General features: G+C 49.0%; 1 protein-coding gene across 2 annotated transcripts in view; it reads left to right on the forward strand.

Annotated features, from left to right (window-relative positions):
• Positions 1-24,066, forward strand: part of LOC144143358 (annexin A4-like) — a 395,087-nt gene that overhangs the window by 33,508 nt on the left and 337,513 nt on the right. For both annotated transcript variants that reach the window (XM_077675128.1, XM_077675131.1), the window contains exons 6-8: positions 4,046-4,250; positions 11,521-11,600; positions 15,127-15,183. In XM_077675128.1, the coding sequence (XP_077531254.1) occupies positions 4,046-4,250; positions 11,521-11,600; positions 15,127-15,183 (342 nt within the window). The remainder of the gene's footprint in view (positions 1-4,045; positions 4,251-11,520; positions 11,601-15,126; positions 15,184-24,066) is intronic.

Genomic DNA, 24,066 nt, shown 5'->3' on the forward strand with positions numbered 1-24,066 from the left:
TTTCTTGGCTGGTTTTAAAGACGACATTTTTTGGGGCTGCTTAAACACGAAAATTTTGCTCTGTGTGTCCGTCTATCGGTTTAGCCACTTGGCCAAGTTGAACAGGCGGTATGTATGGCCAAAATCTTTCCAAACCACGAAATCTGGTATCATACTTCACCCTTGTCAACATTCTTGCAAAAAGAAAATATTTGGCATATTTGAGGTAAACATAAGAATATAACTGATACCAACAGTGTGCTTTGAAATATACCTTGGCTTGATTTTAGCGATAGCAAATAAAAATATTAAACCGTTCCACTTAAGTTGGAAGCAGTTGGAAGTGCAGAGCTGTGATTCCCCATAATGGGCTGCGGCGCCATTATCCGCTCACTCTTCACCAAACACGCTCTTCGCCACCCCGTCTATTCCTCTTCCGATGAATTCGACGGAAGTTTGTCCAGCGCATACCAAATTTCCCGCCTTCTCAGTGCTCGCGCGCCCCCGGCCTGAGACTGCGCCATCTGGAGTTCTGTTCTTCTTGTGTTTGCTTTTCCTCCCGCACGTGCCGGCGTTGCACTGCCACTGTTTTTTGCTTACTATCGTAAAAACCAACCCAACGAGAGTTCCTAAGTAAAATACCTCAGGCGCTTCCGGTTAATTTATTTTGCTTCAAATGTACCTGCAGTTTTCCTTGCTCTAAACAACTTGGAGATGTATGACAAGCGCCAGCGTGTTCACGAGTTTGGAGCGCTTATGACTATATAAACCGCTTGGCTTTCGAAGCCTCTGTGCGACGCCGCGACGAAGAACACTTTGCGGCTCTACTTGGGTCGAGCGAGCAAGCTTCGACGACAACGCGAGCCCCTAAAGTGTTCTTCCCTTAAAGAAATGCGACCATGCACTAAGTACAGATGGTGAAGTAGCGAAACTGTAACGTGCGGCCGGTGTTTGTAAGTGTGTTAGTCCTTAAAAAATCTTTTTCATTACATGTCAGTGCGTGGTTGCGGATTTTATATTCACGCCCATTCCTGCTCGCGGCATCGCTGACTGTAAGCTGCCTGCTCCTCGGAAGTACATGACGCGTGACCTACACATTTCGGAGTGAAGTGCGGACGGTGTTTGCTATTGCGACGTTGTCACTGCTCCGCCCGCACTGCCAACCGCCCCATCCCGCCGCCATCGCTTGATCCGGGCTTCACGCAGTAGCTCACTGCGCGCGAGCTCTGCTCTCGCCTTACTTATAAGTTCTCTTGAACTTGAGTATTTTTTTATTACCGTCGCTTCGCAGCGTGACGGACGTGTCTGCGCGCTCGTCCGCTTTCTTCGGCACTTCGGATCGGCTGCCCCGTGTCCGCGCAGGTCGTCGTCCTAGATATGGATTTCCCCGGATTTCGCCCGGCGCGGACCGTCGGGCGAAAGCTCCCTCTCCCCAGTACCCGTCTTTCGGCATTAGTCCTGTTAAGCGAACTCTCAAGTGATCGGAAACGGCGCTGGACTTCTCTCCTCTTCTCAGCAAACTCGCCCTTTTGTCTCCTTGTCACTGCATGATTCCAGCCCGCAGCGGTTGAGGCGTGTTATGAGCGACGAGATCGACCACGGCGGAACAACTCTTCTGTACTGTCTCTTCACCTCCCTAATCTTTACTTTTCTCTACCCTATCCTATTATATTTCCCTCTACATTCCCATCTCCGGGCTGTGGGGAATGCAGGTAAACTCCCAGATGAGTTCAATAACACCCCGTCCATTTACTTCGCTATTGCTTTAACTCGAACCACTAACAGCCTGTTTTCTTTAACGCATGCGTATCGGATTGCCCCAGAGAAGTTTTCTGAGTACACAGGACCACCCACTTTTCTTTTTTCCTAGCCATATAATGCTTCGCTTTAAAAACGCCTTAAAGGGGCACTAAAGGGTGGAAACAAGTTGGCTTGTATCGATAGACTACGGTACCGAGAATCTAAATACACCATTATCGCGACTAGCAGTTGTTTAATAAGGAAGAAAATGCCAGAAACGTGAAAACAGGCAACGATGCTTCGTACGCTTTTGGAGGACTACGTTTTCTGACGTCACAGAAGTTTGGAACGGCGAAAGCTTAATGGAGAAGGATCTATAAATGTTTTCCTAGAAAGAACAGTTCCGAAGTGGTTGAGCTAGGGAAATAAATATACACCAAAACTTTTCGCGAGCTCATCTAATTTAAAAAACCGACTACATCTCTATACATTGAGACAGGCTGCTCCCCTTACGACTCAGAGTCGGCCATCATGCTTTCAGTCTAGTTTTAGAAAATCATTGGTGCGCAATTAGCGAAGCCAATAACCTACCACGGTGAACACCCGAGCTTCTGCAAGCAATATCTCTGGCAGGAAGCGGCAAAGGGAACAAGATGCACTGCAGGTGGTCAAGCGACCCGCCTGAGCTTCTAAGCCGTTCTTCGCGCGCGGATGTTGCCATCGGTAAAGCGTGTACGCGCCTGGTTCGAACCTTATCGCCCGTGAAAAGCTAGGGTACTTACTTCAGGGGGTTATCCGACCGATCTGAACTTGTGCTCTTCCGTTCGCTGGGAGCCGCAGTTGATAAATAATCCCTAAATCGTGCATGCGTAGCTCTACCCTTGTTATGTTTGGGCCGAGCGGAGCCTTGGCCACGAGGGCTACTCGAGACGAGTGCGGGAAGCGAGTGTGTATTTCACGTGAGGTTGGCGCGTCGCGTGAGAGAAGAGAATGGGATGGACGTGATCGCCAGACGAGGTGAATGAAGGCTTCCACCTGAGTGACGCCTAGCCGGGCAGCCGCGCTTGCACGATATTTGAAACGGTGGTTCTTGCTGCCTGACTCGTGGCCGGCATGCTGGAGTCTGAGTGTCCGGTGTAAGCGGCCACACCGGGCGCTGTAGCGGTGACAAGCATTTCTCGTTGCGTCGGTGACAAATAATAAAAGTGAAACCCAGCCTCCTCGGTCGAAAAAACCTTCTCGGGGTCGGCCATGGCTCGGTGACGTAAAAGCTACCGTTGCCAGCCTAAGAGCGCCTAGCGCCAACCATCTACGCTCTAGACCACACCGGTGGCTCGTTCCTACTTTGTAACGCGATATCTAGCTCACAAAAAAATGAAAAGGAAGCGGGAGAGGGAAATGATAAGTTCCTTAACGGATTTCTCTCGAAATAACGCATCGTGCTCGTCGAACAAACTCTGACAGTGTTACCAAATATATGATCTTTCAGTTAAAACAAAATTCCATTCAGCCTCTAGTGTCCCTTTAGCAGCTAGCCTTTTCCCCCAAATATACAAAAACGGCTCGCACTCGAGCCCCGAACAGTAGAAAAAGGCCCCCAGCGATATCGGCTGGGCCGCGCAGTGACGTAGTGCCTCGGTGGGTCGGCCTGCGCCGCCGTTGCTGCGATGCGGTTGCCAGTGGCCTCCTGAGAGTGTGCCACGTGACTTCATCCACACTTCTTCCAATGTGCCGGTGGCCACCGGGGCCTCTACTAAGCTTTCTTCGGAGTGAAGTGGACCGCAAGCCAGTGATCATGCCACAGCAAGCCACAGTGACGCACAACGCACGAGCACACACGCGCGCGCGTACAGGTAACAGTCGAGCTGGTAGTGGCTCATGTCTAGCAGTCCATCCAGCGCAAGTTGCCAAACAAAAAAGGTCTTGTTGGTGTTGTGTTTGCGCAATAATTTCCTAGCCTCAAGGCTCAGTGGATAAGAAGGAAGTTCGAGCTATATCCAGAAAGCTAGTTAGCATGCCGGGTATAGCCTCGCGAGATATGGTAGGAAGGACCTTAGAGCCACCGATGGTAACTAGTGCCTTGCCACAAATCCAAGCTTGCAACTATCACACGTTTTCTTCGAATGTTGTGGGTGTCGGGGAATGTCCATAACTCATGGCAAAGCTCTGCTGAAGTCGTGGCATCGGTGATGGTTGGGTATTTCACATATTCGCGGTAGCCCCATTTCCATCTGTGTCGTACATGCATGTCGAGTAGTGCACAGCCTGCGCGAAGAGATTGTACTCGTGCATGCTTAACAGGCGTGCTCTATTTCTGTTGTCACAGGACCTGATCGCGGACATCAAGTCCGAACTCCGAGGCCGCTTCGAGGACGTCATGGTGGGCCTTCTGTATCCGATGCACGAGTACTTGGCGCGTGAGCTTCGCCGCGCCGTTGCGGGCCTCGGAACCGACGAGGACTGCCTCATCGAGATCCTCTGCACGCGCAGCAACGAGGATATTCGCCTGATGAAACAGTACTACCGCACCTGTGAGTCGGCAGCGCGGAAGAACGTGGTCCACACTTAATTACGCTATTATTTATTTTACTTAATTATTTATCAGTCATTACGCCAATAAGGCATTATAGTATTGTGTATATATGTATGTATGCACGTTAATGCAGAAGACTCCGGTTGGGCCGAACTGAAGGGACCTCAACTACTCCGAACAATTAGAGGTACAGAGTGCGGCTTACGGCAAGTGTTGTGCTAACTGGCTGTAAATAAGGTGCTTACGCGAGTAAATGCTAAATAAATTATCCCTTTTAACACGTTTTGGAAAGAAAGCAAAATGAAGGACACAGGAGGGGGATAAAAATTTTTTCTCTTCTAAATTTCGAGCAGCAGGTTGGTGTCCTTAGTTCAGGCAGCCGCGTGCGTGGGCAGAAAAATACGAGGGGGGGGGGGGGTGGCAATCAGGGCAGTTGTAGGTGAAACGGCTGGGGGAGATGTGGGACAGGATCGTTTCGCTGAAGCTTGTATTAGCTTGGAGACGTCGCCTAATGAGGGGTTCTTCGTTGGCAAGTGTAAGGTACTCTCGGCGGGTGTGTCTGCAGTTGTATAATATATCGTAGAACGTGACCTGTCGTGGCGGCCTAGTCTCCCGGCCTCGTAGGCAGGCCCCGTAGTGGAGGTTGAGGGTCGCAGAGCGGGCTGTTTGGTTACCAGGGATGGATGCGTGCCCTGGTGTACAGCCGACGGTGATGGTAGAAGGGGATGCTAGGGCTTGTAGCAGCTTAAGGCCACGTAGGAATTCTCCCGAAGAGGTACCTTCGACAGCTTGTCGGAAATCGGTCTTGATTGTGAGACAGACGGAGGTTGCTGTATGCGCTGTGAGTGCGACTGCCAGGTTTCCACAGCAGCTGGAGGTGGGTGGCGGTATATGGCTGCGGTGTAAATGGTTCCTTGCTGTCGGGGACCGCTAGTGTTGCATCTGTATGAAGGTGAGTGAGCTGTGTCGGTGTAACGGGTGTCGCTGGTCGGTGCGTATTTCTTATGTAAATGGGGAACGGGAGCGTTGCGACGTCTTTGTAGAACGCGAGATGAATGTGTCTTGGGATATGAACGACTTTGATGGTGGTCAGGGTATGGGGGGTAGTGATTATTAGCCTTGATAAGGGTCAGGTCCAGGACGGCCTAAATTATGGAGGACCAGGCGGTCTGTATGGGTGAGCCCAAGGCCAGCGAGTTGACTGGTGCTTTGAGCTTCAATGATTTCGGAGAGAGAATTATGTCTGACAAGTTGAAGGAGCGTAATGGTGGGAGTGAAGGCCGGTAGCCCTAGGGCTATCTTGTAGGCTCGACGAATGACAGCATCTATCTCGGAGTGTTCCTGGTTCGGAGCTGAACTAGAGAGTCCCATATGTGATTCTGTTGTGTAGTAGTGGTTGTACTATAGGCGACACATGTTCTCTTCAAGGCCGTATTTATGCATGCAGGTACGGCAGATGAGGTGAGCGCATCGGGATATCGTGGAGTGTAGTTCGGGTAGGAGTGCTACTTCAGATCCATCTGCGTTAAAGGTTACTCTCAGGATTCGTAAACGGCTCATTGCGGTATAAGTTGCTGGTGTATCATGACCTGAGTGTCGGGTTCCAGCTCTGGAGCTCTTCCACGGGTACATGCACGAAGATTAGAAAGGCCGATTTTGAGTGGTGACAGGTGAGACCACGTGGTGTGAGGCAGTTTATGACGGTGTCCACCCCTTGTTATTATTGTTGGGCGCCCGATTACCCCTTGGTGGTCCAGAAGTAAGATCATCCCCGTAGAGAGCATGACGAAGGTTAGGGATTACGGAAATTCGTAAGGGCAGGTCTTAGAGGGCCGTACTGAACAATAGGGAGGATGATCCCCAAACTTTGGAGAGTACACTTAGCGGGTGTGGAAAATGTTACGGGGGTGAATGATCCGATTTGGATAGTGGCGTTTCGGTCAGCTAGAAATACTCGTGTTGAGTTTAAGGTGCTTTGGCGGCAGCGTGTATTATTTACGCCGACAATTATAACTTCATGGGTAATGTTGCCGAAGGCACCGTGGACACCAAAAGCTAGGGCTGTACTGAGGTAAAGTTTGATAGGGTTGACTATGACATACTCTCGAGACTGAAGGAGGGCATCTTGTATAAAGAGGTGGTTCAGGAAGATGAACAATTGGTGTGCCGGCAGAGGTCAGTATTTTCGAGATGGGCAGTGAATATTGCGTTGGGTTCCAGCAGCTTGCCGAGGCATAAGGCATATGGGATCTAAGTTAGTGCGCCTAATCGTCTTCTTGGGTTTAAACATACGTTATGTCGGCGTTGCGACATTAGGGACGAATGGAGCCTGCGTGCCAGTGGTGGTTGAAGGGAATCAGTAGAGATTGTCGAGCCTCAGCGTGGAGATTTCGAAAGAGCTTGTTGGTGATGCCATCACAGCCAGACACGGTATTTTTGGTGAGTTTGCTAACAGCCTGGTGTTGTTCTTTTGTGGTAAAATGGGTGTCCGGTGCGGCGTTTGTTGAACCTGCATATTGGACAGATGTAGGCATGGGGTGGGTTGTCAGGTGCCTAGGTATGCGTTCACAATGACAGAATTGAGAAGTTCGCGGAGTGGGGGGGGGGGGGGGGGCAAATCGCTGTTTTGGATGGTGTCATTGATTAGTGGGTGTTAAAGGGGCGTGTCGGTTTGTTTCCGACGAGCTTGCGAAGGCTATGCCGGATCCGCTTCGTACTGAGGGCACCTTTTATTTGATCACAGGAGGTCAGTCACTTTTGCACTGAGAGCGTATGTGCATATTACACATACTGGCGATACGTTAGGTTGCATTTTTACAGCGAAGCTGTATATGGCTCCGTTTCCATATACAGCGTGATAAATCGATAAAGAACGGAAATTCTTCGCACCCAAGAGCTAGTGTTTAGTGTTTCCTTCTTGGGAGGCTTCTGGAGTGACAATTTGGCCGGTATTTTTCCCGGCCTGAAGGGCTCCCGGAGCCACGTTCTTGCCTGTGCGCACATCACCGGTTGCTCCTTTATGCGTGCATCTGGGGGTGGGGGGCTTGCAGGCGCAATTAGGCTTCATGTGCTCAACGATGACACGCCCGTTGTGCTTGCGGGAGTTTTCAACGTGTACGTCTCACGGCCGGATGCGACCTGACTTCTGTCCTGGTGGTCGAGTGGTTTGTGTTGGCGTGCTATACAGACAGTAAGATATGCCATCGACGTGGGAGGGAAACAGGTAGCCCCATGTTTGACTGCTGGAATAAAACTATAGCCCTTCCAAATTAGATACGAAGCATCTCATGGTCGGGGCTATGTCCCTCCCTTGTCCTTGTCGTTGTTGCGCCGTCCACACCCCCACTGCGCATGCTCGGCTTGCTGAACGCCCGGTGGTGTCTTACCCTTCTATGGCTCCTGGAGCGACAGTGTTGCCGGTGTCTTCCTGGGCCGGCACGAGACGAGCACGCTTCACGCGCCTTCGACGTTTCATGGTCGGCGGTGGCGGCGTGTGTCGGCGAGTCTCGGCGGGCCGTGATTACAAGCAGCCCAAAACCATCCGGGGAACGTGCATCGACCTCATCTTCAGCAACTTTAGGGTTCATCCACTGCAACAGCCCTTGACTGTACATTTCACAGACCATAAGGCGGTCATAATCAAAGCGGAACGCCAATTACAGCTCGACGTCACCTACGTTGAACATGATGATGATAATGCTTAAATAAAGAAACTCATACTACGTACAACGTCTCTTTCTCTCTCTCTCTCTCTCTCTTTAATGCCTCTCCACTCTAATACCCCCACCCCCCTCCAATAAAATTACACCATCTTCCCGTAGGGGAACCCTAAGTAGTATGCGAAACAGCCATGGGGTCAACGCAATTTCTCATTTCGTAGTTCCGGTAAGTGACAAGTGTGGTAGTTACCATGGAACCCAAACGGTATATATAACGGTAGCTACGTACCGCAACCACACGGAAATGACGAACTGAAAACTAATGGGGACTTGAATCGACCCCATGCCTGCTTCGCATACTATTCAGGGTTCCCCTACGGGAAAGTGGTGTAATTTTTTTTCATTCAGCTAGTTAGCTAGGAAGCTCAGTTGTAAATTACAAACAAAGGCGTTGTTTCCTGCGCTTTCTGTACTGCACACTGCTTCGCCTGTTATTCTTCTTCACAGAGTGGAACGGAACTGAATTTTTTTAGGGGCGAAGCCCCTTAGGGGCTGGGTCTGTTGGCGTCTCCTGTCGTCGTCGTAATCGTCGTCTGATGTAGTCCCGGGGCTAAAACATCGCGACACTCGTTTACGCCTCGCGCTGAAACCGTAAAAAACACCGGGACACTCGTTTACGCCTCACGCTAGAATGCTTCGTGCTTCAGACACGAGGCTTTTATAGCAAAGCTGTATACCTGTACCCCCCAACGGACTCATCTCTGTTGGCAAAAACGCGAAGAAGCCAAGAATGCACTTATACACGGCATGCTTCACTCTCCCCAGATTTCACATGAGTGGAGATGGCCCGGGATTTTGTTTTTGCTGCCCTTTGATCAGGCCCCCGCGGGCTGTTTATATAGACGCAGCAGACGGGTATAAGCCTCAGGGTGTTTATGGGTGAGTTGCACAGCTTACGTGTTTCTGTAATATAAAGTTTCTAAGGCTGTTGTCCAATTTTCAAGGTAAGGTGGCTTATGCAAGGTGCTTTGTGATGGTGGGAAGCGTGGTTTGGCCCTTGGTCGTCTTAGCTTTTCTCAATGACCATGAGGCGCACCCGTGGTAAGTCCGTATTCTGTTTACATAGTGATAGCTGTTTAGGGTGTCTTTGTTCGTTGCAGTTCCAGATGGGTGACGTTGTTTGCAACAGTGCGGTCCAGGGATGTTACACAGGAGATGATCGTACCCATCGCTAATGGGGGTGGTTAGGTCGTTGTATGCAGTAAGTAAGCGTGGAGAATGGCGGTGCCTTTCTTAGGGGCTTGTGCGTAGCCCCGAGATGGGTGTGCAGCGTTGAAGTAGCCGAGTTGGATGAAGGGACTGCGGGAGGTTTGTTTCTTGGCGTCTTATAGCAAGGCTTCAATCACATGTAGCGAGGTGGGCTTAGGACTGTAAACGTTGAGCGTATATACTCTTGGTTAACGATGTCGACCAAGGATAATCTCTGCAAAAGTGCGCGCAGTGATGGAGGTGAGGGGACGTACGTTCTGTAGCGGGGAGGTGTTGCGGTGCACGATCGTTGCCGTGCGGTGCTGGGGGTCTTGTGTGCAAATGAGTAAGTTTTGTGACTATAAACGAAATGAAGCAAGTCCTGAGGGCTGATGATGGTTGTTAAGAGTGATAAAAAATGTATATCGCTAACTGGAATAATTTTGTGGGTCTGACTTGCTGTGATGCACCTAAATGATCAGTCATGGTTTGTATGCGAGCAAGGTTTACAAATAAGCAAAGACCTAGGAATTCATCCATGAATGGGATGGGTGCTCTAACGTTACGCAATGCAAAAACACCAGGCATGCACTGTGTATCTCCACAGCGCAGAACATATTTTGTCACAAATTGTAGTCTGGGCCTCGCCAATTGTCTACTTTGCCCCTTTGCTCACAATAGTTGGTCCTGCGGGCACTTGTGAATGAAGCAGACCCACGGATCTCTTCCAGCTTGCGCGATGAGGGACCCGGTGAGGACCAAGCCACAGAGGGCACAGTAATCATGCGCGCTGGGTATCGAATTGCCTCTTGAGGTGTTGTGGTTCCGGTAGTGGCAAGGCGCACAGACTTCTTTGTCAGGCGCTGTTTGCACCAGGAATACGCAGAAATAGAAATGCGTGCGCCTGTAAATTGGACGCAAACTAAACCACATGACTTGGCCTATACCGATAGATACTTACTGGCTCGCATCAGACTCGCCTTGAAAAACTATAGGGGAGGGGGGGATTAGCGTTTACTGTTAAACCTGGATATAAAGAAGTTGACAAATTCTCAATTTTTCGTTTCATGGAGGTTTTTGTTACATGCAGGTTCCGAACTGAGGCTGGCGAGATGGAAGCAGAAACAAAACCAAATGCTAGGCATCAATGACGGTGAACTCACCGTTCAAGTATTCATTTCACAGTGCAAAAGGGCGTGATTGCGCCTGCTGCTTTCCCACGAGCTTAGTCCCTACAGGGCGCTTCAAGAAGCAAGGTCACTTACCCCTCTTGATTGATTGTGGGGTTTAACGTGGTAACGCAACGCAGGCGATGAGGCGCGCCGTAGTGGAGGGCTCCGTATTAGTTTTGACCACGTGGGTATCTTTATCGTGCGCCGAAATCTCGCACACACGGGCGTTTTTGCTTTTCGCCTCCATAAGAAAAGCGGCCGCCGCGGCCGGGAATCGAACCCGCGTCGCTTACCCCTCTTTTCGGAAACGGAACATATGTATCACTTTTACGCTTTGACACTTCTCTGCGACACTTCTCATTTCAAGGAGCGAACTCATCCTGAAAGGACGCCTTTTTGCAAACTTGATGCTCTTTTCCGCACTCAAAAGTGGTGAGAGCTAGGTTTCTAGCTGAGAAACGGTTCTTATTTCTTCTTTCTACGTTTTTCTTTCTTGCCGGCGGAGATGCCATTTGAAGTTGCGATCTGTTCTTCGAAAGTCAAAACTTTCGTTATCTGGTAGCAGAACTCATTCCCGACGATTCGACACCACAGATATCAGTGGAGACGCGCGACCGAACGCCGACAGACAGGCCTAGCACGGAACCGACACCGCACTCACACGTGTATACACGCACGGTGGTTTGCGGTGCTGGCCTAATTCGCTAAATTAGTGTGTTTGCCCAGCCGATTTTTCAGTGAAAGTTCAAAAAAATAATGCCTCATCGACGCAGCGAATTCATTAAATTAAGGTTAACCGTCGCAACGCCTTCGTTACATAGAGGTCGCTAACACATTGGTTGGCAATGGGGAATAGAAAAACTTCGTTAAAACCAGGAATTCGTTACATAGAGGTTCATTACATCCAGGTTAACTGTATGTGTATTGGCGGCGAGTATTTGTATTGGCGGCGAGTATTTAGACTTAAATTGCGAAACAGCGCTTTAAACGAAGTCAGTAGGAGAACACACAGACACGAGCAGCGCTCGTGTCTGTGTCTTTTCTTACTGACTTCGTTTAAAGCACTGTTTCGCAGTTTAATTATGAACCAACTAGCCCAAACCCAAACGTCAGTTACATATTTAGAACTTGTTTACGTAAACTTAACTTGAGGTTTCGCATCCCGCTCCGTCTCCGTTTCTTCTTTCAGGTTTTGGCAAGGATCTTGAGAGCGACATTAGAGGGGACACATCTGGCCACTTCAGGAGGCTCCTGCTTGCAATGTGCAACGTAAGTACAAGCTCTGCGCAGCTAACGCAATTCCAGGCTGCGCCCTGAGAAGCAACACAGAAACTGGTTAATTCCTCTGTCATAGGAATCGGTAAAACACAAAAGTGAAATGTGCATCGAAATCTGCAGCTGAGCATGGTTTGCGGGTCGGCGGCTGTCTTGCGGGTGATCTTTTGCGATCGACGTCCTGGTGGCGGGTCGCGGTGTACTGGCGTCCTTTTCGTGACCGATATGTCATCAGTGAAATCGTGGTGTATCCCGGCACAAAATAGTTTCTTGTTAAAATATAAAACCCGAAAACGAACAACCCGGACTAAAACGTATACTTTAGTACTAAAGGTTGCTTCCCCGCAAGAAGACCCTGTGTGCAGGGGTGCACCCTTTACAGGCCGCTTGCTTCGTTGTACTGGCCTAACTTCCGTGAGAGATGTCACGTAAGTGAAATCTTCGGGAATCCCGGAATAAAACACTTTCGTGTTTTATGCGTGCTTACTGCGTGCTTACCGCACTTACGAACTTCGTGTTACGTGAGCCTTTTATGTGTTGATAACTCTTGCCGACGTTAGTTGGTGCATCCTAAGTTTGAGGAAATAGATCGAACTAGACGTTCTATGCCAGCAAGAAAATTTGAAGAAACGCAGGGGGGATTATTATAATTATTATTATTATTATTATTATTATTATTATTATTATTATTATTATTATTATTTATCCAGAAGGAGGGACTTAAGGTCTAGTCGGGGATGGGGAAGGCGGTAAAGTAGGTGAGAGCGTCTACATCCTCGTGTATATCCCCGTGGTACTTGCTAAAGTCCACAGGGACATAAGTCTCTTTTGGGTGAGTCCGGCTCACAGGAGGCGATGCCCACTCCTGGAAGGTCTTGATGTTCGGCTGAAGATTGGCTCTTCTCTCCGCCGTGAGCCCCAAGCACTCCCACAGCACACGCTGCATTGTCGGCCTCGTTGGCACGTGACACGAGGAGCAGGTCACGATTGTCGCCTCCCTGCAGTTCTCGGGGGGTTGGGAAATGTATTCCCGCCACTTTGTGAGCACGTCCTCCGTAGGAGCAGCCCCGGCTCTTATTTTGTGTACCAGGACTTGGGCCCCCCTGGGAAATCCTCCTGGCAGCGGTCCTCCTGGCAGGGGGGATAAGAAATGGGTGGGAGGGGGAGTAATACACAGCAGAAACAGTCTTACGTCTGTCACGTGTCCTCATCATCTTTTCACTGTCGTCTGTGTCCCTCACTTGCCCTAGTCCTTTAGCGCTGTTAACTACCATGCCAGCTACGCCGTAGTGTCTTTTTGCGTTGTGCGGCACTGATGGCAACAAATTTCTTGCACCTATACCAAGGAGGTTAAGAACATAATGTAAATAACCGGATTTCTGAAGGCTTTTCGTTCGACTCGTCGTAGTGATCTGAACTATTTACTAACGTACTATTCCTTTTCGCCTTGTCATGGAAGTTGGCTTGGTGAAGCACCATACATGACGCCACCAGGATGCACATGACACGCGCTTGGAATGTCACGTGGAAAACACTGTGAGTCTCACCCACCTCTTCACGTGAGGCGCCAAATTAACCTAGACGTAAAAACGTCCCGCCTCAGGCTGGAAGATATTTTACGCCCAGTTTGCTCGCCTGTCCAATAAGGCGCGCCGCAATGGAAGATTACGTAATAATCTGGGCCACCTTGGAAATGCTTTAACGAGATCAAAAATCTCATGCACAGGAGTCTCGTACTTTGCCGAGATCACAAGTACAGTTCACATGGAATGGAATCGAAACCACGTTCACGAGTGCAGCAGCGGCCTCAGCCGACACGATGGCGCCGCGCTGGGTTGCTTTTTAATCACTAAGCACGCATCTGTATATGCAGCGTCCTATCACGTGTTAGAAAAATCCGGACAATAAATCTGTTCAAGTTGACACTGTCGCCTTACAAAGCTCGTTCAAGGCCTCCGCCGGAAAACTCAAGTGCTTTAACTACATTTGTGGGCTGTGACCATAATTTTTTTTGTTGTTGTTTAATAATAGGTTGTAGGGGAATGCAGCATATTACCAGAATATTTTCGCGTAAAACACCAGAGGTTCCAACTCTTTAGTTCGAAGCGGTGCAGCACGTACTTGCTGCATACGAAACGCTCGGAATAAAAAAAAAAAACGCTCTTGACCCCACGTATAACTCCATCCTCTCCAACTACACCAACTCCCGACGGCGATGCCTGCCATCCTCCCCCACTCCCTCACCGCCTAACAAGCCTACATCATCCGCCGACTACAGACCGAAACCTACCACATCCACATCATCCTATCCCACATTTCCCATTCTCTCTTCCCACACGACTGCCCCCCATTGTCCCATCCCTCTCAACACCTACCCTCTCGTCTTCTTCTGCCCCCAACACCCACACCGGCGTGCCAACTTCTCTGAGGTGATAACGGGTCGCCGTTTGCAGAACCTGCTTCGCACCTGCAGGATCCTTTCGCTGTTATGGCTTCACCATAATACACAAAGCTTTCTCTGCAAAGCACAGAACCCGGCTACGGCTAACGTAACTCTGCCCTCCGCAGGGCAACGGTGAAGCACATCGCTCTCATTCATAACAGCGTTAATATGTTCATGGACAATTCGTAACTCAACCGTCACAGAGTGTCGAGAAAATTTCCGAAAGGCAATCACAGAAGGGTGAGAAATATTGCAGATCAAAAGCGTTGCTGAATTGGAAGCAACACGCTCTGGCCTGTCTGCATTTACAGAGACTCTCTGAGCAGAGCAGTATATGCGCAGAGAAGCAATTGTTCTTTCTGCTTCGATATTCCTAGGCTAGAACCATGTTTTCGTTACGGCCTCGGGTTCTGAATGTCTTTGGTGCGGGAACAACAAAACGACAGCGATCAAAATGGCATTACCGTGTTAGCTTGTATTTCTTGAGCGCCGGCTCTCATAGATTATCGACCTTCTGCATTGGGCTGGCCTCCAGACTACAGGATCGCTCCGGCGAGTGCATTGTTTTGCAGGGAACAGCACGAGCCACAAACGCCCGAAACACACCGCGGCTGCGAGCATTTAAGTGGTTCATCATGAGAATGCGCAGGTTAAAAGCTGTTGGCTTTCGAGCGACTTCTAGCAGCAAATCTGTCGCAGGTAGAGCCTTTTTGCAAGTGCTGTGAGCCATGCTTTACGCTGGGGTAGGAGCGGGTTGCCAGACCCATTTATAGATGACGCAGTGGTTTCGCCGCCGGCGGCCTCGCAGAAACCGGTTCCCAGACCCACTGATAGATGGCGCAGCGGTCTCGCAGGGGCGGGTTTTTCTCCCTACCGCTATAGGAGGGAACCTCCTGCCGCTGACGTTTAGCTGCAGATTCCTTTGCGCGAACCGTGGAATTTGAGCGGTGACGGCGCTGCCGTTCTCGGGACAGCGCCCGTTGACGTTGGAGCCGACGCAAGAAAACCACAGCTCACCGTTTCAGCAGATTTCACATTGGGTGGAACTGGGTTTAATTTTTTTGCCTCTCTACTCAGGGTCAGCGTGAGGAAGGTGGTGCCTTGGACCCTGCACGAGCGAGGAACGATGCACAGGTGAGTGTTGACAGTGTTCGTTACAAAATGTTTCGATGATGTCGCTGCCTCACTCTCATATCTCAATGTACTACTAGAGAGTTATAGCAGATCGGAAAAACGGTTCCAGTACGGTAACGTTTACCGTCTGGACGCCACCGCGCATGCGCAGAACCCTACCGTATACCGGAGCGACTTGGCCGCGCGGTAGCGAGACATACCGTGTCCGTCGTTCGAAAGCGGGCGGCCGCTTTAGAAGAGTTTAGGATACGTACGATTGGCTCACGCCTAGTCGAACGGATTGTAAATATGAGATCGTTTAAGAAAAATGAGGTTGCAACAAGTGAAATTCACGCGATTGTGACAGCTCAAGCAGCAAGCGAAACATGGTCCCGGCCCAACTGCCGTGGCTTGTGTCGTCGAACGACGCATGTCCGATAGCTTCTTTTAGGTTAAATAAAGGCGATACGGCTACATAACTAGTATTAACAGCAACATGGGGCCCGTCTACAAATCGGCGAGTGAGGAACAGGCGGTATCAGTGCGAGGGACTCTCAAATAAAACGAAAAACTAGAAACAGCCAGCCGTATGTACTGAGCTTGACCTACTGGCGCCATCTATTGAAATGGCGTAGAGTTAAAATGCCGCTCCATGTTCACGCAGTCGCAGTTCGAATCTCCGTGGGGGCGTTGGATGTTTTTTTTTTCTTCTAATACTGTCTTTAGCGCTTTTGAGAACTGAAAACTAATATTTCAGCACAGGAAGCGCCACAGACTCACGAAAAATTGCCAAACGAGGTACAAGACAAGTCGCTCCCAGTCACGGTAGCATGGCCGGTAGTTACGGTCTGCTATAACTCTAAAAACGAGCCTTCCCGGTACGGTCCCGCAGCGGCTACCGTGTACCGTACCGGAACCGTTTTTCCGATCTGCTATAACTCTCTACTATTTGAAACATTCAGATACCCACGCAAATAATTAGCGGGGACATGAAGTTAAAATAAGTTTGGTATATTAAAAAGACTGTTTTGTTCCGATAACAATGCTACCAATTTTATGGCGAACATCAAACAAATAATCGGTATGTTGAAGAAAACACATGAAGCAGTGGCGACTACCCTACCACCCGCCACGGTGGCTCAGTGGCTAAGGCGTTGCGCTGCTGAGCAAGAGGTCGCGGGTTCGATTCCCGGCCGCGGCAGCCGCTTTTCTGATGGAGGCGAAAAGCAAGAACGCCCGTGTGCACGAGATTTCGGCGCACGTGAAAGATCCCCAGGTGGTCGAAATCAATCCGGAGCCCTCCACTACGGCGCGCCTCATCGCCTGCGTTGCGTCGGCGCGTTAAACCCTACAATCAATCAACTACCCTACCACCTTCCGGCGCTTTTTCTGCGACGTTACAGAAGTTCGCTTCTGCTATTGGCGCCCACCAACCACGGCCACCGTCAAGAAACATGACTGGGCGATTTTAGTGGAGTCTCTAGTTTGGTTTGATAGTATCACTTCGAAAAACACCGATAAGTGTTCCCAATACTGGCCCATAATACATTACTCCTGCCCATAATGCATCCCTGTGGCGCAAAATTTGAAAGTTTTTCAATATTACTTGTCTTTTTATGGTAAAAAGCGCGTCTCCTAACATAAATGGAGCTGAGTGAGCCACCAAAGGCTCGTTTTTTTTTCAAATTGAGCAAAGTTGAATTCTGTTTTCGTGGACCCTCGAAACGTGCGTTCGCTTCGTTACAGTTCATCTGAACGATCAGTAACCGCCATCAAAGACGAGAACTGGGCGAATGCATTCGCCCGGAATACTGTTTGCGCTAGAAATGTCAAACGCCATTCTTGCATTTTGGGATGTCGCAGCGCAGACCAAACTTTTCACATAAATCGTATGTCGGACGTATCGAACGTAGTTGTTTGTCGAATTTGCTCACCAAGATGCAAGGATGGGTCACTTTGGTTTACTGTAGCGAAACGGACCCGCGAAAGTTGAACTAATCCCGTTCGGGTAAAATCGAAGTTTTTTTGCACCACAATTGCATGTGTTTACAAGTTGAGAATGTGCAGAAAATTGTACCTTCAATCATAAATCAAAGAAAAGGAAAAAAAAAAAAACCACCGGATAAACATGGCAATTGATGCATGTCACGGTGCCGTATGGAATCCGTCAGAACAATCTTACTGTGTTAACAAAAGTTAGCGATGGTTCTACTGCCTAAAGGTAATTAGTGAACAATCGGTACGAGCACAAACTGAATGTTGTTATTAGTGTTGAGTGGAATTTTTGCTGGGAAGGTCAGAAAAAATCTCTTACAATTTAGGAGTACTGTTACAAGGCGTGCTTCTTGACCCTCGATGCTTGGTATGAGGTTGAAGGCCATATTGTTGAAAGGCTAACACTAGGGACGCGTATTTGTAAAGACAGGCCCGATTCGTAATTTTTTTATCCCAGAGCATTTCCGTTATCATTTGCTCCCATTTTTTAATGCAAGCATGTTCCCTAAAACGCCAGAGTAAAAAGTTTATACATTTATTTTCACTTAATTCTTACTGTTTTATAACCTCTAAACACCATACGCCCTAAGCCAAATCTTTGGTTCAGCTTCACCAGAATACACTCGATTGACCATTCATTTAACCAGCAATGAAAATTCGGCGAATGGCGACGTCGAGCAAATACGATCTGACTTCAAAGTTATGTCTTCGTTGTGGCATCACGCAATGCAAGCATGCATAACCAGAAAAAAAAACGTAATAGAAATTTGTGTTGGTCTAACAAATTTCTGTATTAGTTGTAATAGGAACTCTATTAGTCTGATACGTATAGGACATTTAGTAGTTGTTTTATATCTAATACAAAATTGTGCACAAGTTAATATACAATATTGTTGCGTCTTAGTAGACAGAGGTGTAGATAGCAGGATGGCGATGTACCTATTTATTAGGCGTAGCGCTACACCGAAGAGTAGAGGCAGCACGGCGAGGCTCAGCGAAGATGGCTGAATCAGTCTGGCCCGCGAGCGGTGGACCCACACATTTATGTCGTCGTCTTCAAAAACCTGGTTGGCCAAGAAGCACGGAACGTAGCACTAACTGGGGATTGAATTTTGCACGGCGATCGCACACATCGCAAGCAGGGCATCGCGGCTTGACAAATATCCACGTGACAATATAAACTTATATGCTCTAATACACCTAGTAACACTTGAACTTATCTACCATATTCCTCACAGGGATTCTTTCTCCGTTGTTTATTCGAGTACGTATTGGATTAGATTGGGAAAATGTTGATGGAGCCTGCAGAAAAGCGCGTACGTGCTGCTGAGCCCAAGGACGCGGGTTCGATTGCCTGCCGCGGCGGCCGCTTTTCTGATGGAGGCGAAATAGCGAAAACGCCTGTGTGTTCGAGATTTCGGCGCACGTTAAAGAAGCGCGCACGTGTGCTTCAGACGTGGCCTACGTCGTCTAAAATTAGGCCATGTAAGGTGCCTTCACAATCGCCGTTACATAGCTGCGACAGAAACGCAGCCAGCTCGCGCAGCGGCAGAAGTACAGCAGAAGAGCGCGTAGTGCGTCCAAGCCTGCTCCCGCAGTGATGTCGCTGCCCCTTCTGATGTAATCCTGTTGACATCGCGCGATGCGGCAGTGCTGCGCTTGCTTCGCAGCCATGTAAATGCGGCAATGCAGCCTATGTCTGGAACGTTCGTGCTAGAAAGACAGCTATTATTTTTTTAAGTCTGCAATATGTAAAAGAAAAACGCCCCGGAGCAGTATTTTCTATGTTCGGTAACACAGTACTGAAAAGCAAAAATCACAACTTAAAATTTGTATGTGTGTGCCTAAAAACCGCCCTGCTTTCAGAATTCAAAAGAACTGGGTAACATTTTTTTAAATGAGCGTGGAAGTCGCGCCGGTCGCGCCATATGTGGTCAACCCAAGCAATGCCAAGCTTTTTGTCGCGAAGTCAACATGCATATGCGACAAAAAATGCGTGGTTAGGTTGAGTTGGCTGGCTCTTGTGTTCCCTCGACAAGGCGGCAGGAAGTAAGGGCTGCAGAGTAATCAAAGGCATCTGCATCAGGTCATCGAGAAGTGTTGTATGTATCTTGCGTCCGATTTACTTTGGTGAATATATGAACCGGACCGCTGTCCGACCCATCGTGGTTCTGCATGGTTCTGTCGATTCTGTCACTTCTCCTCTTCGGACCTCCTAGTTTCTTCTCATCTGCCTGACGACGGGGGGCGCCACTCTCCTCGCGCTTTGCGGAAAGATGAATGCCGTTTTGAAGTAACATCATATTCTGCACGCCAGGCCTTCTAGGCCGTGGGCGTTGGAGAGGAAAAAGACACCGACGACTAAATGAAAACAATGCAGTGGCGTTTCGGCCCCAAGACAGGAGGCTCCCGTTTTGGGGGTCGAGACGTCGTAAATCGTTATTTTATGGCCGGAGTTTTCGTCCTTTCTTTAATGATCATTCCCGACCTGACGGGCGTCTGTCGAAGCCTTGATTTCATAAACCATGGACGCTTACGGTTAACTGGAATTTTTTGTGATTGCGGCAATTTCGTGGACTCGTGAACTTACAAACCTCGTAGATGTATCCCTAAATTCATCCAGAGCTTGTCCAGACAGTAATGAATAACGTGCTGATTTAATAGGTAATAAAACGTGCTGTCATATCTCGCTGCTTTGTTTGAACTTGTCACTGTAGGCACATAGTATTAGCTTATCGACGCTAGTAGACTGATACACACTAGTATTTTTTACATTTTGGGGTGTTTAACGTGACGAAGCTGCACCTGGGGTATAAGGTGCGCTAGTGGAGGACTCTGGATTAATTTTGACCGCCTGGGGATCTTTTTATTTTTTACGTGCGGCGAAGTCTCGACACATGAGCCTTTTCGCGTCCATCTGAAATGCAGCCACCGTGGCTTTGGGCTCTACAGCACAACGCCTTGGCCACAGCCACCACAGTGGGTCACACTAGTACACTTCATAGAATAGCCTAATAGGTCTGTTAGTGGCAGCAAGCTAATACGATGGGGCTTTTCGTCTTCGACTCACTGCGGGTAGTCTAATGATTCAAAAACGAATATCGGACTGCTTCTCAAGGAGTCCATGGTGGGTGCGAGTCTGATAATGGAAGGACCCAAGTTTTAGTTTTTGTACAGTCACGTTCTGCATTGCGCATTGTCACAGTGCATGTCACATTTTTGAGTCGTAGTTTGCACGTTGGTGTTCGCCCCAATTTTCTTTTTTTGTGGCATGAATTCTTTACTCTGGTGCATTGTGGAGAATCTGAACCACAGGATTGCCTTGAAGTGTGGGAACCTTAGTTACAGGTATATTCTCTACTTGGCAAAGGATGAGCCTTTGGTAACTTCTGGAGCATTTCCCGCACTCATGGGGCACAAACAAGGCACCACCACCCTGTAGTGAAGTAGGGCGGCATGTACATAGGTGCTGAGAAATGACCAGAGCTGATGGGAACAAAATCTAGGGTGGTGCCACTATGCCAGCACAATTTGTGCGTGTATGAATTACTCGTGCAAATAATGGAGCTAGGTGTAGTCAATTTCGGAGTCACTCCGAAAGTTGTGCATATATTTTTGCCCCTTGTGTTAAGGAAAAATATGGAATATCTGAAGACAAAGACGTGGCTGCCCACACCACTACAAATTGCTCAAAGAAAATTGAGGCAACTGGAAAAACAATTGCTAAAGGGGCCATGAAGACAAAATACAAGCTCGTTTTATTTGAAAGATTTAGTGTTTTATAGCACCCCAAGCACTAGTACGGCGGCAAACTATGCTTTCTCTACTGCAAAATTAACCAATTTAAGGCGAAATTTTAATTCTCCGATTGCATCTTTAGTTCTGTGGCATCGGCAGTGACGCATTTAGGGCAGGTACGTAAAACAGATGTTAGTATGCTTACTATTGCTTCTGCAAATGGCAAAAGATGTCTTTTGTCACTTTGGTTACTGTTCGCCTTCTTAGATGGTGCAACGATACATCTCAAGAACCACTGTCCGCACTCGGTTCTTTTTTCTTAGCAGACTTCTGCCTGGCTTATTGTTACGGTTGATAGTAATTGCGTAGTGAAACATTGGGCATGCCTCGACAGACAGGGACATGTAAGTTGCAGTGTTGTTGTCAGTTCACCAGTGTCGGGTCAGACAAGCCCAATGCGCTGACAGCTGTGCAGCATCAGCCAGCATAGTGCGTGCTGTATGCACTGGTGCTACTACGTTTAGGTGTTTGTAACGTCCATTGTTTACCCCACCATTCTTACTGCTATAAACGGGTGCATGCTGTATGCACTGGTGCTACTACGTTTAGGTGTTTGTAACGTCCATTGTTTACCCCACCATTCTTACTGCTATAAACGAAACATGCACACAACAGCCTATTCTGCAAGCATATAATTTCCTTTTCAGTGTGGATTGGATATTGCCAGCCTCAGCCAATGGCAACAAACTCCATAATACATCATAAGTTAAGTGCGGAAAAGAAGCTGGTGAGTCGATTAATAGATTGTGGGGTTTGACGCACCGAAGCTATCCCTTGGCTATGAGGCGTGCCGTAGTGGAGGGCTCCGGTTTAACATCGACCAGCTGGGGATATCTAATGTGTGCCGACATCTCGAACGCACGGGCGCTTTTGCTTTCGGCTCCATCAGAAAAGTGGCCGCCGCGGGTGCGAATCGAACACGCGTTCTCGTGCTCAGCGGCACAACGCCTTAGCCACTGGGCCACCACGGCGGGTCCAATGTAAAGAGAAAATACAAATAAAAACACATTTGGTCTCGTGTGAGATTTGAACCCGGGCCACCAGAGCAGGGAACAAAGTGCTCTGACCGCAGCGCTAACCTGGCTACCTGCCACAATGGAACTGGAATTTTGTAAACCAGTTATTGACAAAAGGAACGCTCACTATACCTGTGAGGGGTTGGCGGTAGGTAGGGAGGGGAGGAAGTGCTGATTGCAGTTCTGGCCCCCTTAAAAAAATTCACAGCATATCCACAGGTGAATGAGGATGAGTGGGCGAAGCTCCTGAGGGGAAATCATCGGTAAAACCGTGACTCTTCAGTGAAAGTTCGCCCACTACATCTGTGTCCGAACGTAACGTCTAGAAAGTCTCGCTTAAACCGCGCGTCGGCACCTTGGGGCTGAGCTCGCCTGATGCGTTTTGCAGACGCCTCACGAGCTCTCACTGCATCGGGGTCTGCCTGCCGATACGCACGCTTTCTCGCCTCTTCCCGTTCTCTGACGTTTTGGAGATCCTCTTCGCGCCGCAGCCGTGGCGCTTCGCGTACGGCAGGGTCCTCGCGCCGTTGCCGTGACGCTTGGGCCTCTCGTTCTCGAACGCTGGGATCTTGGCGGCGTCGTCGCGCAGCCAGACGACACGCTTCGGCCTCCCGCTCTCGTACGGCAGGATCTTGGCGGCGGCGTCGCGCAGCTTCACGGAGCGCTTCTGCCTCGCGGGCTCGCACATCTGCAGCCTTATCCATCGGGTGACTCCGAGCGCGCGCCAACAGCGAACGGATTTTATTACAACGCTCGCCGCCATCTAGTAAACAATCCAAGAACTAAACTAGAGGTAGCCACGCCATCTAGTAAACAATCCAAGCGCATCTTTTCATCATATACAAGTACCGCCATCTAGTAAACAATCCAAGAACTAAACTAGAGGTAGCCACGCCATCTAGTAATCAATCCAAGAACTAAACTAGAGGTGGCTACATACATACGTCGAGGATGGACAGACCCACGCCCTAAGGAGCTTCGTCCCTAAAAGAGGGCATCCGCTTCGCAGTTGACCAGCACTGTACCACTCGTGTTAGGCCGCTCTCGATACCAAAGTGTGCCATTTGAATGATAGTGTGCTCTTCTAGTGTGCTAAGGCCACCGGGAGTGGTGGCGTCAAATCCAGGGGGAAAGAAAGTTCTGCATTTCGCCAATTTTGGGCCTGCCAGACGAGATGATGGAGATGTGCAGGGGTGGGTGTTCTGCAGCAGGAGCACTTGGGAATCACTTAAGAGTATACAATGCAATTTCCGGTGTGTTTCTGGTACATAGGATGTATTGGTTCAGCCTGATGCGCGTCGCGTGATAGGGGATCTTGACGCCACGTGAGTAGAACAGGTACACGAGGGTGAGAGCTCTCACTAGGGGGGAGCCGCGGTATGAATTGTGGCCAGTCTGCCCGTCGAAGCAATTCGTGTCAAAAGATGAAGGAACGAAAATCGATGATTGATAATTCAGGAATGAAAACATGATAGAGAAACTACAATAAAAAAAAATCGCGCCAATCCACCCCGTGAATATGGTTGGAAAGCAAAGCTGTAAACGGCACCCATAACGATTACCCATGCGACGTCACTTAAATTCACTCACATCGCTCTAAAAATAGCAACATCAGAGAGAAGTGAAATGCATTTAACCACACCATTTATTCTTTCAAAGAGATATTCTTGTTAAGGTTAAATCAATGCATGAACGGTGTTTGGTTGAGTTGTATTGGTGTAGCACAAGAGCGGAAACTTTTTTCATAAAATTAAAGATTCATAAAATTAAAGCTCCAACCCGGTGTTAGTCGATCTGTCTTCTCCCTCTCTGCGCCGCGGACGGAGGCGACGAGATTTGCGGCAGAGAAGGAGGAGGAAAAAAAATTCTTCTGTTCAGATTTCTGAACGGCCCAGAGTGCAGCCCTGGGGAGTGATTCCTTTTTCTGTGGGGCCCATATGCAGTCCGCGCGGCCTGTGTTCTGTCCACCCGCTGAAGCTGGGTAGGTAGAGAGGGCCTGGACAGCAGCATCTTCCATTGCTCTTGTTGGGTAGTTGACGGAAAGAGAGAAGGGTGCTCAGGGCTCAAGTCGCACACCCCGATCACGGGGCGGAGT

The sequence above is a fragment of the Haemaphysalis longicornis genome, unplaced genomic scaffold (genome assembly GCF_048455015.1).
Source record: "Haemaphysalis longicornis isolate Haplotype H1 unplaced genomic scaffold, Haemaphysalis longicornis Haplotype H1 scaffold_1, whole genome shotgun sequence".
Classification (NCBI taxonomy): domain Eukaryota; kingdom Metazoa; phylum Arthropoda; class Arachnida; order Ixodida; family Ixodidae; genus Haemaphysalis; species Haemaphysalis longicornis.